This window comes from Pantherophis guttatus, chromosome 4 (assembly GCF_059756535.1).
Source record: "Pantherophis guttatus breed Tessera chromosome 4, ASM5975653v1, whole genome shotgun sequence".
NCBI lineage: Eukaryota > Metazoa > Chordata > Lepidosauria > Squamata > Colubridae > Pantherophis > Pantherophis guttatus.
Genome location: NC_142066.1, coordinates 87793790 through 87812551, shown reverse-complemented (window position 1 = coordinate 87812551; position 18762 = coordinate 87793790). Strand labels below are relative to the sequence as shown.

Here is an 18762-nt window from a genome sequence, read left to right as displayed (position 1 = left end):
CTTTGATCCGGTCATCACATTGTTCAATTTTTAACAAAATCTTTAACAAAATTTTATCTATTCTATTTTGCCATAACACTTATTTCTAAATCTTAAATCACATATTCAACTAATACCATTTTAAAAAAATTAACACATATTTACTTAATCAAAACAATTACCCTTCTATTAACCCACCTTAATTCTTAATTCAATTAATAATTCATAATACAACAATTCTTACCCTAAATCCTCACTATTAACAATACTATTCAAACATATTTATATTTCATTATGCTCATTAAATCTTTATTCCATTATTACTTTATCAAATTTAAATCTTATCTTTTTAATTTTAAAAATATAGCGATTTAACATATAAACATAGTTCTTAGTTCAAATAATGCTCTTTAATACAATTTCCCAATTATCCTAAATTCTATCTTATCAAACCATACCATTTATATAACACCAATTAAGTAATTTTTGTTTATAAATCATAATCATATATTGTTTCAATTTTCTTTTCTTTTTCACTTAGGTTATAAATGTTCAAATTATCACAATTGTTATACATATTTAAACAATATCCCAATTATTATAGCTATCAATTTTCTAATTTAACCTTTTCTTTTATCCTTCCACTGTTAATCCCAATATACAAAATACATCTTTATTCCACTGTTAATCCCAGCGTAATCATCTTTATTTTTCTCACTGCTAATCTCAGTGTAATCATCTTTATTCACTGTTAATCCTAGAGTAATCATCTTTATTTTTCTCACTGTTAATCCCAGTGTAATTATCTGTTATTCCACTGTTAATCCCAGTGTAATCATCTTTATTTTTCTCACTGTTAATCCCAGTGTAATCATTTTAGTTACTGATAATCCCAGGATAATTGTCTTTATTTTCCTCACTGTTATTCCCAGCATAATCATCTTTTACTTTTATTTAAACAATATCCCCATTATTATAACCATCAATTTCCTCAAGTAGTATCTTTTAACATCTTAATAAAAAAAAATGGTTCATTATATCCATTGCTATATTTCTTTTAATGTAATCTATTTTCCATATATTTTAGCTTCAATCCCTATTTCATTTCTAAATATTTGTAACATAATTCTTCTCATATTTGTTAATCTCAATATAATCATTTTATAAATCCAGGTCCTGGACTTCTTTAAATTTCTTAATATTTTCGAACCTTTTATTCTTTTATCATTCAGTATTAATCTCCATATAATCATCATTATATCATTATTAATCTCAGTATAATCATCATTGTGTTATTGTTAATCCCAATATAATCTCTAGAGACCTCCTTTTTATTATTAGTATTCACATGTTCAATTATTTGTTCATATTTAATCACAATATCTTTATCATCTTTATTTTCCACTTCTATGTCTTATTTCTCCATCTTCATTTTCTTGTCCACAGGTATATACTCCATTTCAATTTTTATATCTTCGAATTTTGTCCTCTGTGCAACATTATAGTTATTTCTTTTATTTCCATTCTCCAAATCAAATAATTGCTCCAATTATAAAAGTTCCATTGTATTCCCTTCTATTTCTTTTTTTATTCCTCCAAAAGTCAAGCCTCTTGTAGACAAGAAAATCCTCCTCCACAAGTTCTCACCGTTATTATCTGTGAAGTTCACAATTTTCCAAAACAAAGAACCAAGTTGCAATGTTCCTTTTTACTCCAGATGGTGTCTCTCTGCAATCCACAATTTCCAATTGCTTAATAAGTATCCATTTTGTTTCCATTACATCACGATCTTACTTGACTTCTCTTTTTTCTTTTTCAATTTAAAGTCATATTTAAATTTAAATCATATTTAAAGTCCAGTCCAAATTTAAATAGCTCTTCTCACTTCTTTTTTTCTTTTTTCCTCTTTTATGTATACCTCCCTTTTTTTCTTCTTAAAGCTTATTATCCATTCTTTTTATTTTTCTTGCAATTTAAAAAAGAAAGGGGAAAAAAAGATCTCTTTATTTCTTTCCAATCCTTTGACCATATCTAATTGTTTAAAGTTTCCAATTAGTTTGTTCAGAAATCAATTTTCAATTGGGTTTTTGTCTCTTCCAAATTACATTTCAAAATCCTCTTTGCCCCCATGCTCCTTAGCCGCTATTACACATTAGGAGTCTTATAGTTGTAAGATGTTTCTCTTGTTGTTATTCAAGCCTGAGTTGGTTGTCACTCACCCGGCTTCACAAAGGCTCCGTTCCGTACATTTCTTCTCTCCAGCTCTATACTTAGCCCGGTTGTCCCAGCTTTGTGGTAGCTGCCATGGCTGCCACCCCCCGCCGCTGACTCACAGAGAGTTCCCTCTGACCTTCGAGGAACTTGCCTGTTCCTTTTGGTCATCCGAGGCACCTCTCTTTCTTCCCCATCCCTGCAGGACGGTTCCAGTCCGAAGACCCATCTCAGCGGTTCAGCAGCGGGTTTTCACGGCGCTCATCAGAGCCTGCTATTTCCCCAGCTGTCTCGCCGCGGCGTCAAACCGGAAGTCCATTTTGATGTTTTGCACCATCTTTTTTTTCTCTAAATAACATTGGACCTGTGATTTTTGGTCAGGCTGACTTGATGAAACCCCTTGCTAGGTTTTTCTCAATAAATGTTCTTCCAACTCCCTCGGAGACATGCTGTACATCTTGGGTTTAGGGAGTTTAGCACAGGGTAAGATTTCTATCACACAGTCAGTGGTGCAGTGGGGAGGGAGCTCAACTGAGGCTTTTTCATTCAAAAAAGCCTTTGACTTCAGCCAAATCCATGTATTCTATGGGTATGCTCTTGGTTGGCGTGGCATGACCAGGCATGGCTGTTTCTCGGTGCTCTACCCCCTCAGTTTCTTTATACAGATTCTTGGCAAAAGTCACGTGCATCTGAAATTTTATGATGCCTTGTTTCCAATTAATTTTGGGGTTCCATTTTTTCAGCTATGCAAGGCCCAAGACTAACGGCCATTCCATGCCGGGTGCCACTATAAATGTAAGTATTTCCTCGTGACTTCCGATGTCTATATGTAGAGGCTCAGTAGCAAAAGAAGCTGGCTCCTCCCCTGCTATTGACCCATCTAGTTAGCAGAAAGTGATGGGTTTTTTTTAGCTTTCTTACGTTAATCCCCAACTTCCCTACTAGAGTTGGGCTGATCAAACAATGGGTGCATCCTGAGTCCACTAGAGTGGAGATATTTGTCTCCCTGTCCCGGTTTGGGATAAATAGTCTTAAGGGGATGGTAAACAGTTTAATTGGTTTGCTTACCAGTGATTCATCATCTGGATCGCTTCCAAATGAGTATGATTCCTCCTGCTGAGATGCCGGGGATGGAAATTCTATGATCTCCCTGCTCCTCAGGGCAGTCTCCTTCCTGCGCTGGCCAGCTTTTGCAAATCCCCCCCCCCCCGGGTGGGTGGTTCCGGGCAGGTGTTTGTGAACGACACTCTGCAGCTCGGTGCCCCTCTTTTCCACACTTGAAACAGGCTGAGGATTTTGGAGAAAATGTGGTTTGGGGTTCGAGGGGCTGTTGCTTCCATTGGGGTGGAGATTTCTTCCATACTTGCCTCGATCGGTACTGGTTTCTGGCCATATCAATCTCAGCTTCTTCAGCGGTGATGTACCACTCATGTAGTTGATTTGGTGCACCTTGGGCCATGCAGGCATTATATAGATTATCACTCAGCCCATCCTTGAAACAGCTCACCAAAATATCCTCTGACCAAGTCATATGACACATGAGGTCCCAGAATTCTTCAGTTTACTCTGCTACTTGCCATCACCCCTGCTTCACCATCTTAATCCGGTTGCATGCTTTGCAATCTGCAAGGGGGTACTCAAACTGTCATCGCAGGGCCATCATGAAATGGTCAAAATCCCACAGTTTTGGTGCATTGACTTTATTCAGGGTCACCATCCATCTAGCAGAGGCACCCTCTAGGGCTAGGGTCACAACTTATACTTGAGATCCTTGGGTTTGGAAATCACACCCGTACTCTTGCATATAGGTGAGCATGTGTGCCACAAAGAATTCTATTTGTTGTGGATCCCCATCAAACTTCACCCCAAGGGAGGGAGTTTCTATTTCCAGTTGTGGGACTCGGGGCTGGTTGGGAATAGGTGCTGGTGTGCATGCTGCCTGGAGGGGAGGGTTTGCTGGGTCTTCTCCCGCTGCCGCTGCGCCATCTGCTCGATAGGTGGGCTCCAGATTGGGGTGCCTCTTCTGGCATCATCCACGACTGCTGCCCTTTCAGCGCTCCTTGGTTATTGTACTGGCTCCCCTCGGATGTTGAGATTTTCCAAAGTTTCCATCACCAGTTGGGTTATATGCCTCTTCAGACAATCCTCCCTCAGTGATGCTTCAGTTAGTTCCCCCTGGCCAGCAAGGGCTTCTAGTTCCAGTTTCCACCCCGGTTTTTGATTACCGCAGCTGAGGTTGACTCCTCTGGTTCTCTCATCCCAGCTATTTTTCTTCCTGATGCCAATTGACAAGCGGGGCTTTTCGGGATTCTCCAGGGTTACCTCATCCTCTCCAATGGGGTGTACGACATCAACCACCACTCAGCTGGGTGGTGGTTGATGTCTTCCCACTAGCATTCAGCTTCTCCTTGTTCCCTGCTTCATTCGGACATGGTTTGCAAGGTCCCCTCAGTAGAGCGAAGATTGCTTCTCTTGATTGACCATTTTGCTGCCGTTACTTTCTGTAAGGATTGCCTCTCCTTCCAACTTAACAAAGTAAAAACTAAAACGTAGTACTTCAAAAGGAACCTTTTATTAAGCAGAAGTGACAGCAATGGATTTAAAGCAACATCTGAATATCCTTAGGCAAGACAGGTAGGATTAAAGCAGTAGAGACTCCTCCCTTAAGCCAGAATGCAGATTTTAGCCAATACCTAAGTGTGAAGATGTTTTCTTTACAAGCTGCCCTGAGAACCAGATAAACATGTATTCGAATTGTTATCCTCCGTTATCCTTTAAAGTGAAACAGCCCACATGGCTGTCATAAACATTCCTCAACATTAAGGAGATCTCAGGGCGCTTTGGAACCAAGATATAGACTGTAAATATCTGTTGAGACAGGCAATGCTATCCACAGGCAATTGAATCCAACTCTCCCCCTTCTCCCAATTGAATGGCAGTATCACTTTTAGGGATCAGACAGTTTCTGAGGTAATTAGTCCTTCAACTTTTCTTTCATATGGGCCCTTTCCCTTTGTTAGCAGTTCAAATGCCTTTATTGATCTTCTCACCAGTTTTTCAGTGTTTATTATTCCGTATTGTGTGCTTACAGTTCAGTTGAAAGAAGTGAAATTTCCTCCAAAATGTCTGTCATCAATGCCAAATTGTTTAAGAAATGTTTATTTTCCAGACAGGCAGCCACACCTGAGTATTTTGCATTCCCATGAAAATATTGATATAGCACAGGATAAGCACGCCACACAGCTATGGTTGTTCGTAAACTACAGGCAACCCATCTTGGCCCAAAAACTCAACCAATCCTTATGATATTAATTTCAAGTTCTTCAGATATTTTGTCAGGTTCAATTCGGTTTTTATTGGACTGCTGGAAAATAGAGCATATCTTATCAATAAATATTTTAAAATGATTGACTTGCTTTATTTCCTTTATGGCATCATCTAAAACAAGTTGGAGGCAATGGTTCAAGCAGTGCCATATGGTGACGTTTGGAAACTGTTTTACTATTCTGGTGCTCACTCCAGATTTTCTCCCAAGCATAATGCTGGCACCATCAGAGCAGAACACTATTAATTTTTTTTGTAGGTAATCCTGGATAAATCCAACCTTATGTAAACTTTCAAAAACTGCAGAACATATTGTCTCTTCATCTTGTTTTTTCAATTCAATAAGCTCGACAAAAATTGTTGGGGGTCCTCAACTTTTCAGAAAACTATCAGAACAGGTTTGCAGGATACTGTTGAGGCTTCATCAATGATCAGACATATTTTCAGATTCCTTGCAATGATGCTGGAAAACATTTGGGTTTTAATTTCATTTGCAATGCACTCAACTATTTTCACAACTGTTGGCCTTGAATGCAATCCTACTCCCACATCTACTCCATTTTCAGTTTGTAATTCTGTCAATTCCTCTATGCTTGAAATTGGTCTGCATACTTTTGCCAGGTTGTAAACAGTTTTGAATATTTTAGAAGTGATACCAAATTGCCTTTCAGAAATCTTGTCCATTGCTTTTGTTATGGCTTCCTGCTCAGCTTGTTTTACATTGTCTCTAAAAATGGTGTGAGATTTCGATACGAAATGTGCTCTCATTTTCTTCCAGAGAGACGCCTGGTGCACTTACTTGTTTTTCCCAGCCGGCTCAATCTTGAAAAGCTTCCATTCTTTGGACACATGAATATCACTCTCCATTGTGAAGCCATGTTTCGCACAGTATGTACAACCCAGTTTCTTGTTTGAAACTTCCAACCCATCATACTTTTCTTGGAAGTAGCTTTACTGTTGCATGGTCCAGCAGACTGGAAGAATGCTTCCGATTTTGGGTGCGGCGGGTGACTCTATACTTGATTTGCTGCTTTCTCCAGTTTCAGGTAGTGGTACTTGTGGCACAGGAGATGGTTTTTGTTCCACTGCTGCTGGTGGTTTTTCAAGTTTTGGTTTCTTGGCCAAGAAACCCATCAAAAATCTGTTGCCTTTTCATCCTTCCTATTAAAGGCGGCAAATACTGCAAAAAGAAAAAAAAGGAGCTTTGTTAGCTGATGACACACAATATAAAAGCACACAAAAAGCCTCAAAAAGCCCAAAACCCAACTTTCACACTTTACACACACACACCACAACACAACTGGCTCATCCACAATGTAAAAGCAGCTGTGCTTGACCCAAAATGGCCTCTGCAACAAGCAAGAACCTCACACAGCCACAAAAAGTCCAAAAACCAACTTTCACACTTTTTCCACACAAAATGCAACATACAGCTTTATGAGATTGTGTGTGTTTGTGTAGTTAGAGTGAAACACTACAGAAACACACCAAATCTCAAAAAGCTGCACAAATATTTTATTTCATTGTTTTATTTTATTTTTATTTTTAGATAAAAGCAGCTAAATTTAAAACTTCCTAAACTTTAAATGGCTATGTCTAAAAAAAAACAACTCCTAAAAAACCCCCAATTAACTATTTTTTTTAAAGCTCCCAAAGGGGGGAAAACCCTGTTACTTACCCAATTGAAGGGACAAGGCAGGCAGGCAGGCAGATTGAATTGCTGGCAGATTGGATTGATTGCAGGCAGGCAGATTGAGTTGCTTGCTGATGCAATGGATTGCAGGGATTACAGCAAGCGAAGCAAGGCAGGCATTTTTCTTACCTAAGTGTAGGACTTTACTTTTCTCTACATTGAATTTCATTTTGTTAGATAGAGCCCAGTGTTCAAGTCTGTCAAGATCCATCCAAATCTTGAGCCTATCTTCTAGGGTGTTAACTATTCCTGCCAGCTTAGTATCACTTGCAAATTTGGTAAGTTCTTCTATTCCCTCATCTAAGTTGTTTATGAAGATATTGAAGAGTATTGGGCCTAAGACAGAACCTTGTGGTGCCCCACTGCTTACTTCTCTCCATGTAGACTTAGACCCATTAAGGACTAGTCGTTGAGTACGGTTTGTCAGCCAGTGGCGAATCCATCTGGTGGTGAAGCTATCTATCCCACTTTTTTCTAGCTTATGAAGAAGTAGTTTGTGGTCTACTTTGTTGGATGCCTTGCTGAAGTCTAAGTATATTATGTCCACAGTATTTCTCTGGTCTACTAATTTAGTCACTATGTTGAAGAATGAAATAAGATTGGTTTGGCATGATCTGTTTTTAACAAACCCGTGCTGGCTGCTAGTTATTACTTTACTTGTTTCTAGATGTTGGCAGATCTGTTTTTTTATTATCTTTTCCAGTATCTTCCCGGGTATTGATGTTAGGCTGATTGGTCTGTAGTTTCCTGGGTTTTTTTTTTTTTCTTCCTTTTTTGAAGATGAGAATCACTTCAGCTCTTTTCCAGTCCTCTGGTAGTTCCCCAGTGTTCCAGGAATTTTGAAAGATGTGGTGCAGTGGTTCTGAGATGACATCTGCCAGCTCCTTTAGAACTCTGGGATGTAATCCGTCAGCTCCTGGTGATTTGTATTTATCAAGATCAGGCAGGTGTTCTCTTACTATTTTTTTGCTTATTTTAATTTTTATTTCCAGTATAACTTATACAGTTATGTTTATGTAGGTTGGGCTATAGTTTCTTTTATGTGAAGTCTGATGCAAAGAATGAGTTAAGTAGCTCTGGTTTCTCTGTGTTGCCTGTTACTTCCTCGCCGTCTTCTCTTTTTAGTGGACCATTTCCTTCATTTTTGTTGTTGTGGTTGTTGTTTATATGTTGGAAGAAACTTTTTTTGTTACTTTTGACTTTTGTTGCAAGTCTTTATTCATTCTGAGCCTTTGCTTTTCAGACTTCGTCTTTGCAGATTCTGGCTATCTGCTGATATCCTGCTTTAGCTATGTGTCCCTCTTTCCATTTTTTGTATTTGTCCTTTTTGATTTTCAATTTGTCTGAGAGATCTTTGTGCAGCCATGCTGGTTTCTTCTTTGATTTCTTGTTTTTCTTTCTCAGCAGTATTGCGCAGGTCTGGGCTTTTATGATCGTATTTTTCATAGTTTCCCAAGCTTCTTGAGTTGTTTTCCCCTTTTCAATTTTCATCCAAGGAATCTTTCCCAAGTTCTCCCTGAGTTTATTAAAATCAGCTCTTTTAAAGTCTAGAACTCTGGTATCATTCTGTTCTATTGCTTGTGTTTGCGTTATGTTGAATTCTAGTATGACATGGTCACTCTCACCCATTGTTCCTGCTGTTTCAACTCCCTCTATCACTTCTTCTCTATTTATAAGCATTAAGTCCAGTATGGCTGTCCCTCTTGTTCCCTCCTCCACCTTTTGGACAACAAAGTTGTCAGCTAGTTGGTTAGCGACCTATTTGAGTTTTCACTTGGTGCAGAATTAGTTTTCCAATTGAAATCAGGGTAATTGGAGTTTCTGCTTGATTGGGTGGCCTATAGTATACACCTATGGCCATGTCATTCTTTTTTTCTTTTATGTTGACCCATATGCATTCTAGGAGTTTTCATCTTTGGTTTCATGCAATTCTGTAGCAATATAGTGATCCTTTACATACAGTGCAATTCCACCTCCTCTTTTATGGGGTCTGGCTTTTTTGACGAGTTTGTATCCTTCTATTAGTATGTTCCATTTGTGGGTTTCGTCCTACCAAGTTTCTCTTATTCCAACTATGTTGTACCTATCTTCATATATTAATTGTTGAAGTTCACCCTGTTTGTTCCCCAGACTTTGTGCATTTGTATATATGCACTTGAAATCTTTATGCCTGACTCTGGGTATGCTTCCCATGTCTCCTATTTGGCATTTGAGTTTGTCTTCCTTCCCATCCCTCCTTACTTCTTTATTTGCCTTGCTTTCTAGGGGTTTTTGCTTGGGATAAGGTCCTGGAGATCCTAAAGACTGGTCGTCCTCCCACTTCAATTTTTGTTTAAAGCCCTCCTGATAAGTTGAGCCAGTCGTTTTCTGAAAACATTCTTCCCAGTCTTTGTGAGGTGCAACCCATCCCTTGCCAAAAGCCCATCTTGGAGGTAATACTGACCATAGTCCAGGAATCCAAAGTTTTTTTTGGCAACACCAACCCTTTAGCCAGTGGTTCACTTCTAGAATTCTTTGTTCTCTTACCGGATGTTGTCCTTTCATTGGCAATACAGATGAAAAAATTACTTGTGCACCTAAGTCCTTGACTTTCTTGCTTAGCTGGTCATAATCATTCGATATTGTTTTCAAGTCCTTTTTTGTGTCATTCGTCCCTACATGTAGTAGTAGAAAGGGGTAATAGTCTGTTAGTTTTATTATTTTGGTTAGGTTCTCAGCCACATCTTTGATTTTAGCTCCAGGGTGGCAATATACCTCTCTGGATTGACTGTCTGGTCTACAGATGACAGGTTCTGTTCAGAGGTGGTATTCAGCTGGTTCGCACGAACCATTGGTGGAAATTTGGCCAAGGTTGTTGAACCGGTAGTGATGGCCAGCTGGCCACACCCCCAAACCAGTCCCTCACTCGCCTCACCCGCCATGTTCGTCACCGCCATGTTCTTTGTGCACGTGCATCCCATTGCCTTGAAAGTCCAGTGGGATTCACATGCACAAAGAACATGGTGACGATGGTAGCAGCCTTTTCTGTGACCTCCGGTACTTTTTGGAGGCCTGTGGCCAGCCGCCTCCTCTTTAAGAGCCACTTTGCGTCTGCGGATATTGCTAGCAGCTGGGAGGGAGAGGGGGAAGGGGGCAGTGGTGGCAGCTAGCAATGTCTGTGGATCTAGTGGGAGAAGCAGGAAACAGAAAGGCCGCCGCCTTCTCCCTCTCGGCTGCTGGGCGATCTCGTGTGAAGAAAGGAACGGCAGCTTTAGCAAAGGAATAAAAACTGACTTTGCTGCTTCCCCTTGGCTATTGCCCAGCGAGGGAGAAGTTGCTATGCCACAAACGCGCAGAGATAGGCGGTGAAGGCATGCCCAAGCGACACTTCTGCACTGATAAAATCTTCCCTTCCCCTGTGGAAAGATCGGGCTTTGCCAGTTGGCCTTGGGATCCCCATGGGGGGGGGATATCGAGCAACTTCTTCCTCTCTGGGCATTAGCCAAAGGGAAGCAGTAAAATCAGTTTTTATTCCTTTGCTAAAGCTGCTGTTCCCTTCACTCAAGATCACCCAGCAGCCGGAAGGGAGAAGGGGGCAGCGTTTCTGTGTGCTGTGCTCCATTTCTGTATGGCACTCTCCCCTCAATGCTAGCGGCTGCCGCTGCCCCCTTCTCTCTCTCCCTCCTCACACGACCTGCTCTCTGTCCTGAGAAAGCGCAAGTCTCTCCGCAGAGCCGTGCGACTGAAATGCCCCTAACATTTTCTCTGCACTGCCCGCGATTGGCTGCTTTTTGCTACCTCCTTCGCGGGCAGCTCAGCACCAGCCACGGTCCCCTTTGTATTGGCTCAGGAAGGAGGGGAACGGGGAGGAGCAGACGCTACCACTGGATGCAGGGGGGAAGAGCTCCGCTTCTCCTGAGCAGCGCTGCTGGGTACTCAACACACTGTGCAGTGGTGACAGCGAGAGGAGGAGTCACCGTTTCCACCACCGCCATGATCCTAGAGCAGTACAGGAGGATATCCGCTTGTGTATGTGTGTGTGTGTACGCACGCACGCATGCAAAAGAGATGAGAGAGAATAGGGGAGAAAAAGTGTTAGAGAGAAACAAATGAGAGAGCGAGAGAGAGAGAAGGGGAGAGAGAAATGAGAGAGAGCTGGAGGGAGAGAACGAGAGAGAGGGAAACGAGCAGAAAACAAATGAGAGGGAGATGAGAGAGGAAGGGAGGGAGAGAGAATTGAGAGAGAGGGAGGGGGAGGGATGAGAAAGAGATGAGAAATGGAGACAGGAGAGACAGAAAGAAAGAAGGAAGAAAGAAAGAAGAGAGAGAGAGAGAGAGAGAAGAGGAAGGAAGGAAGGACCACAAACCCTGGCACTAGACGTGGCTTCAGAAGACGCTTTGAAACAGCACAGCAATCTATGGCTTGAAGGGATCTCGGAGATCATCTAGTCCAACCCCCTGCTCCAGCAGGAAACTTTACATCGTCTGGATTATTTTGGTGCCTCTAACAGAGGAAAATTGCTAGAAAGGAGAAGGAGTCTACTAGGACAAGGCTGCCATGCAGAGATAGTCCTTGATTTATGACCATAATTAAGCCCAAAATTTTGGTTGCTAAGCAAGAGCATTGTTAAGTGAGTTTCATTGCATTTTACTCAATCCATGACATCTCCTGTCTCTAACAGTCATGTGCAAGCTAGGGAAGAACATCTGAAGGCATGTGTAATGTTCTAATGTACAGAAGTTATAGTTAAATGTGTGGCAGGAAGTGGACTCTGGGTGTGTTTTTCCAAATGCGGTAAGTGAGGTTGAATGTGTATAGTTTTAGAAAAGTGTGTGTGTGTGTGTGTGTGTGTGTACATATGCATACAATATATATAGTAGATATATCTTTTTGTGTGCCTATACACACTCTATACTATGTAATATGTATGTACACCAGGGATGAAATCTACTTACCTTCCCAACCAGTTCTGAAGTTTTTTCCCTTCTCAATCTGGATCTTTGAAAGTAAAAAAGCAGAGAGCAATACTGTCAGTAAATAGAGGAATAATGATAATTAAAGGAATCGGAAGACTATCACACTGGGTACTATGGATTCAGGCTAAAGGAAAGCAAAGATCCTACAGTTCTTTATATCTGAATGGTGGGAATCAACAAAAGAGAAGAGTTTTAAACTTCACATTCTAGTTATTACTTTCTCAGAAGCACGTTTGTTTGTGTGGACTATTCTAAACCAACATGTCTTTTTCTCTTATGTTCATAATTACCTAATCCATGAAACTTCCACACCCAGTATAATTCCAAATCATATCTCTGCTTGCAATACTACTCTCCATGTGTATTGGAATACATTTCTTGAAATTTCCACCTAATATATCCCACACTTCTGGAATGCTGGGGAAGCCTGATCTGAGCTTGCTTGTTTTCTGATTTGTTCCTTTCTATTAACAGAGTGGTAAGCAACCTGAAAATATGTATTACAAATACAAAAAAGGAATCCATATATTCATAAAATTGTTTCTTTCCTCCTCACTTTTTTTCCATTAATTTGCAGATGGGCTTCTTTCGCAGAAAATACAAAGAAATCATTGAGGCTGAGAAGAATAGACAAGAGAATGAAGATAGTTGGGACTGGGTCCAGAAAAGCCAATGAATTATACTGGGGGTAAGGAAACATTAAAATCCTGGCCGTGTGGTACACAGTTGTTCCCTATTGGTCCTGCTCTTGTATCTTCCATATGTGGAAGAAGGAATCTTCTCCAGATTTTCCGGAGGCCCCATTGATGCGGTTGTTTTTCATCACCTTACAGTAGGGAACGTATCTTGAGGCAACCACTGCAGACTGTCAGGTGACTCAACCAATTTATACATCTTGGAAGAAATGAACTTGGATAAATAAGCTGCAGTGCAGATCAATATTTATGAATCCAACATATATGTGGTATACCCTCAGGGGAAGACTTATTTCCGAAAAAATATTTTTCATAAGCTTTTATACTGAGTGTGTGTGTGTGTGTGTGTGTGTGTGTGTGTGTGTGTATGTATCAATGTTGTATGTTTTCTGTTGAGATAGATTCACAATAGCTGCTGCAGTCCTATATTCACATTTGCTTGGAAGCAAGTTCCAATAAATTCAATAAAGTTTACTTCTAAGTAGGTATATTAGAAAATGCACTGTTAGATTGTAATCTTTTGCACACTTACCAGGGAATAAACCCAATTACATTTAGTTGGGTGTGGTGGGGCTTCCTTCTGAGTAAGTTCACAAAGGATTCTGTAAAGCACTGATATCCAGCTGAAATTTTGGTTATGCATATGTTTTTGTATCTATTATACTGTATTTTTGAATGTCAATGCGAAAAGAAGCAGATGAAAAGAATGGAAAGATTTCATGTAATAGAACCAGTCCTGATTTTAGTTTATATAAAAACCAAATGCTTTCATTTTAAAAAATTGGAGAAGAGGGGGAGGGAGGGAGGGAGGGAGAGAGAAAGAGAGAAAGAAGGAGGGAGGGGGAGAGAGAGAGAAGGAGAGAGAGAGAGAGAGAGAGAGAAAGAGAGAGAGAGAGACAGAGAGAGAGAGAGAGAGAGAGAGAGAGATCTTGAGCTATCCTTGGTAATGCTTTCAATGTTAGGTTCCATTTGTTTATACTTAGAGCAGAGTTTCGTATTGTGTGAAGTCCAAACTGCATGGCAAATCAGCAGTAAAATGGGAGGGACATTGACATTTTGGTTTAAACTGTGTTTTAGTGGGTGGCACACACTAGATTGTCTTGAAGGGCAGCAAGAAGACACTTCCAAAATTAATGACTACCTTTTTGGAAGTATCTCAAAAAGTAATTTTGGAATTAATAACTCTCATTCATTTTGGAGTATCCCCTATTGTGTCGGGAGGGGCGATAAAGTGAAGATGGAAATTTGGAGGACCATGTTTGTTAAAAAAATACAATTGATGGCACTATATATTCATATGGAAAATGATTGTTCTGGTAAGGAAAATAAAGACTCTGTACTGTTTAAGCCTATTCCCTGTATTTCCCCCAATGCGTGAAATTCTCTTTGGATGATTAAAAATTGTAATTAAATATCTAATGTTCATACTTTTAGTTGGCTTTATTGATAGGACACATTGCATTAGAGAAAGAAGCAGAAATAACTTCCTTTGACTCACCAAGGGAAACGTTTCACTGAGATGGGATGAAGTGAGGAAGGTATGTTAAGAGTTTATAAATGTAGAAAAGAGAAATTCCCATTATCTAATGTCTGCTTATTATGTTATTATGCATCTCTGGTTCTGTATCTTTTAGTAGTTGCCCCTGCAATTGATTAGTCTGTTTTGCAGGTTGGAAGTTAAATATATATTGCTGTACCCAGCCAGTACAGTTCTGATTCAGGTTTGATTCATATCAGAGTCCTGAAATTTAGACATTGGACTCCTGGTTAGTAGCAAAATTTTGCTAACAAGATGCCTTGTATGTTTCTCACTGTACTAATAACACTTCATTATAAAAGAATATGTGCATTGCCAGTGTTCAATATAAGCAAATGTTTTGAGCATGGATATATTTAAGTATTTAGCTATAAAGCACAATTTTGTTGACCAGGTTGGGTTCAAAGACTCATGATCCAACTTAAGTTCCATAAATTTAAATAAACTTGTATATCAATGTTAATATTTGAAACTATCATATGTACTTTATTCCACTGATATGCATTGCAGATAGTCCTTCCTTAACCACACTTCAGCAATTATTTGAAGTTCCAAGGGTGCTGAATGAATGGTATGTACACCTGGTGCTAGTAGTTACAGCTGTTGCAAGATCCCTATGGACATGTGATCAAAATTCAGGCAGTTGGCAATCCACCCACATTTTCCACTAAATGTAGAGTGGAAAAATCTCTGACAACTTCAACTTTTCCCTAGCTGCCTATCTGTCCACATCTCTGCCCTTTTGGCCACCTCTGCTGTCCTGTTTCCCACCACTCATCCTATTTCCAGCTGACCTTTGCAGTTTTGTTCCTGCTGCTGATGATGATGATGATATGTCTGTCCCTTTGCAAGGCAGTTACTGGCCATATGATACTTTCCTAATCTGGCCAGGACTTGCCATGCAAAATGCCAATTCAAGCAGGCTTTGTGAGCAGCCAAAAGAAGACAATGGCAAAGGGGCAGTAGAGCTCAGGGACAGATAGTGTAGGATGGCCAAAAAGGCAGAAATGGGAGGTCAGGGGAGATGAAGCAGAAGCAAATGTGGCAGGGCAGGAGAAGCATGAGATCCTTACCAAAAGTGCTGTCACTAAGTGGTATCTTCATGTGATACCATTTATTACATGATGTATGATTTATCATATGATGTATGACTTAACAACGGAAATTCCAATCCAAATAGGATCATTAAGTGAAGACTACCTGTAATGCAATTTATCCTGTAATGATAATTCTTCAAATTATGTTTTCATTATTCCATTATAATCAAAGGAGTAAAAATCTTAAATCCATCTTTTAACATTTTACTTTCAGTTTATAGTGGGAATATATTCCAGCATAAATATTTCATGGGATGATCTCAAAGGGCACAACAATTTTTTAAAAATCTGTTCTTAAAAGTCAGTTACAGTACAATATGAAGCTACAGAGGTTCAGAAAGAAATGTTTTCTGATGTGCTATGACTCATCTATATTTATGTCACAGGTTTTACTACTTGATGCTTTTAAGATGGAGGAATCATTTCAAAATTGGGACCTTCTGAATCCCATGCACACATTTTGCCTTTGAGCAATGTTCTTTTGTTGCTCTATTATGCTCTATTAGAGTATAAAAAATAACTCCAGCAGGTGGCATCCTGGCCTTATAGCTCAGAAGCAAAATCAGCAAAAAAGAGTTTCCTACTGATTTGAAAAAATATGTCCTTTTCCCCCAGAATGTATATGAAATCTGAATTCATTGAAATAATTACCAAAATTCTTAACGACTTCTACCTTTTCAATATTTCAGTTTGTGGCACAATCTGTTGTTTCTGTTTTTAAAAAATACATAAAAAGTTAATGCAGACATTATGCCTACATGAGATATGCAAATGTTTATTATCAGGTACCTTATGATGTCTTGAAGAGGTTTATAAGGTGTTAGGGGATCAAATAATTTCCCTTTCAATCTGTTATGCACAGTGTCATCCCAATAGAAATATATATAAGGAGAATTTTGATCAATTTAGTAGTGGATGTTTTGCAGTTGAGCTAACTTTAAATAAATTGTTGGTTGTTGAATCAAAATTTGTCTTCCTTGTAAGGAATGGAAACTTTATTCTCAGCAAGTGATCTGTGAAGTAAAATGAGAACTTTCAGCTTTAAAAAATGGCTCATATTTTAAAAAACTATCATGCAAAGCTGATGCCTTAAAATAAATAATGGACTTCAATTGTACTGTTGAATGTATCACTATAAAGTTGAGTCTTAGTTCTAGTGATTTATTTATTAAGTCACCAAGACACAATATGGCTAAAGACATGAAATATTCTTATTTTTTAAACCAATGATTCATGAATCAAAACAAAAATAAATCATTGTATTATTTCCATAAGACTTAACCCAAACTCCCCAAAAGGGTTCTTCCTATTACAAGTGTAGGTTTCCCTCCATCAATCTAGATTAGGGATGTCAAACTTGCAGCATCACGTTTTCGTCACATGACATATCACAACTTTTTTCTCCTTTGCTAAAACGGGGGTGAAGGGCACCCTTTTTTTTACGGTGGTGAACAACCATTACAGCAATTTTGGTTTAAAGGATTTGAGTGAAAAAGCCTCTCTTTTCAGTTAATAATGAATTCTTCATTCATTTTACAAAATTTAACTATAGTATTCTGACCTGAAATTACTTCATTAAAGATGCTTGTTTTAGCAGCATATTAAAATAATTAAAAGAAAGAATCCTTGGCTAAGTGATATTCATTCCATGAACAGAGACTATAAATTAATTTGTTGTTGTTATTCACATAAAAGAAAAGAGAAGTAATGAATTTATTACTTCCAGAGGAATCTGTGGTTCAGGTGTTCTTTGACTCTGAATTCCCTCACTCTCACGCAATATGAGCAGTGATCAGACACAACATGAGTTGTACTCTAACACATTTGAAGAGCCAGATCCCTGAACACAGAATTGTTAAGTTGAAGATCTTTTTCTATGAACTTTATGCTGAAAAATCATTGCAAATTAAAGTTTCAACAACATTAATAGTATTATAGCACCCTATACAGTATACATCAGTGCTTCTCAATCTTTTCTTAACACAAACTCCCACTAAATACATGGGCATGGACCATGACCACAGACCTCCCAAGACTTAACTCAAGATTTAAATCATAACATTTCTTCAAGCCTTCACAGATCCCCTTTGATGACATTGTGGTCCCCTGAGGGGTCCATGGACCACAGGTTGAGAACCATTGGTATATATGTTTAACCTAGTTACAATGATTTATAGTAATATAAAGATTCAAATAGCATTCTATTTCTACCAAGCAAAAGCTGTGGCAAAGATCAAATAGTAGCCTTCAAATATTTATTTCGAGCATAACTACATTGCAATACAGCATAAACCCTCATTCAGAATCACCTAGTCAAATAAATAAAGATGCACTTATTTGTATTTTTTTATTATTATTATTATTCAAACGTCTATACCGCCCTTCTCCTTTCGGACTCAGGGTGGTGAACAGCCAAAATAAAAACATTTATACATAAAATTACAGTTAAAAATAGATTTAAAATAATTAAATAAATTTGGCTCGTAATTTAAAACTTGTCAATTTAAAATCCGTATCAAATTTTAAAACCAACCATAAAATTAAGACAGACTGGCTAACTGAAAAAAATAAGTTTTTAGGGCCCGACGAAAAGTCTGGAGGTCGGACATCACTTGTATCTCTGGGGGTAGATTGTTCCAAAGGGTAGGTGCCACCACAGAGAAGGCTCTCTGCCTGGGGGTTGCCAGCCGGCATTGTCTGGCCGACGGCACCCTGAGAAGGCCCTCTCTGTGGGAGCGAACTTGCCGGTGGGAGGCTATTGGTGGCAGAAGGCGGTCCCTTAAGTACCCCGGCCCTAAGCCATGGAGCGCTTTAAAGGTGATCACCAACACCTTGAAGCGCACCCGGAAGTCCACCGGAAGCCAATGCAGCTCCGGCAGGAGAGGAGTCACATGGGAACGCCCCGTCGCTCCCATAATCCCCCGCGCGGCCTCATTCTGCACCAGTTGGAGCCTCCGGGTGTACCCCAAGGGGAGCCCCATGTAGAGAGCATTACAATTATCCAGACGAGAGGTGACGAGTGCTTGAGTGACTGTGCGTAGGGAGTCTCGGTCCAGAAAGGGGTGCAACTGGCGTATCAGGTGAACCTGATAAAAAGGTCCCCTGGCCACGGCCGTCATATGCCCTTCTAAAGACAGCCGTGCATCCAGGAGGACACCCAAGTTGCGGGCCCTTTCCGTGGGGACCAGTGATTCGCCCCCAATAACCAGCGATGGCGTCAGCTGGCTATACCGGGACACCGGCAGCCACAGCCACTCGGTCTTGGAAGGG

The 18762-nt window shown here is 39.7% G+C and overlaps 1 protein-coding gene and 1 pseudogene across 3 annotated transcripts in view; one reads left to right on the top strand and one right to left on the bottom strand.

Moving 5' to 3' along the window:
• The window catches only part of ITGA9 (integrin subunit alpha 9), a 588487-nt gene extending 574204 nt beyond the window's left edge, over positions 1-14283 (top strand). For 2 of the 3 annotated variants that reach the window (XM_034425607.3, XM_034423994.3), the window contains one exon: positions 12741-14283. In XM_034425607.3, coding sequence (XP_034281498.1) covers positions 12741-12839 — 99 coding nt within the window. In that variant the 3' untranslated portion in view covers positions 12840-14283. Of the gene's footprint in view, positions 1-2933; positions 2986-12740 lie in introns of all 3 variants that reach the window. The other variant, XM_034424808.3, reaches the window with a different exon arrangement.
• On the bottom strand, positions 5848-6670 carry LOC148114217 (E3 SUMO-protein ligase KIAA1586-like; annotated as a pseudogene).
• Positions 14284-18762: the final 4479 nt, after the last annotated feature.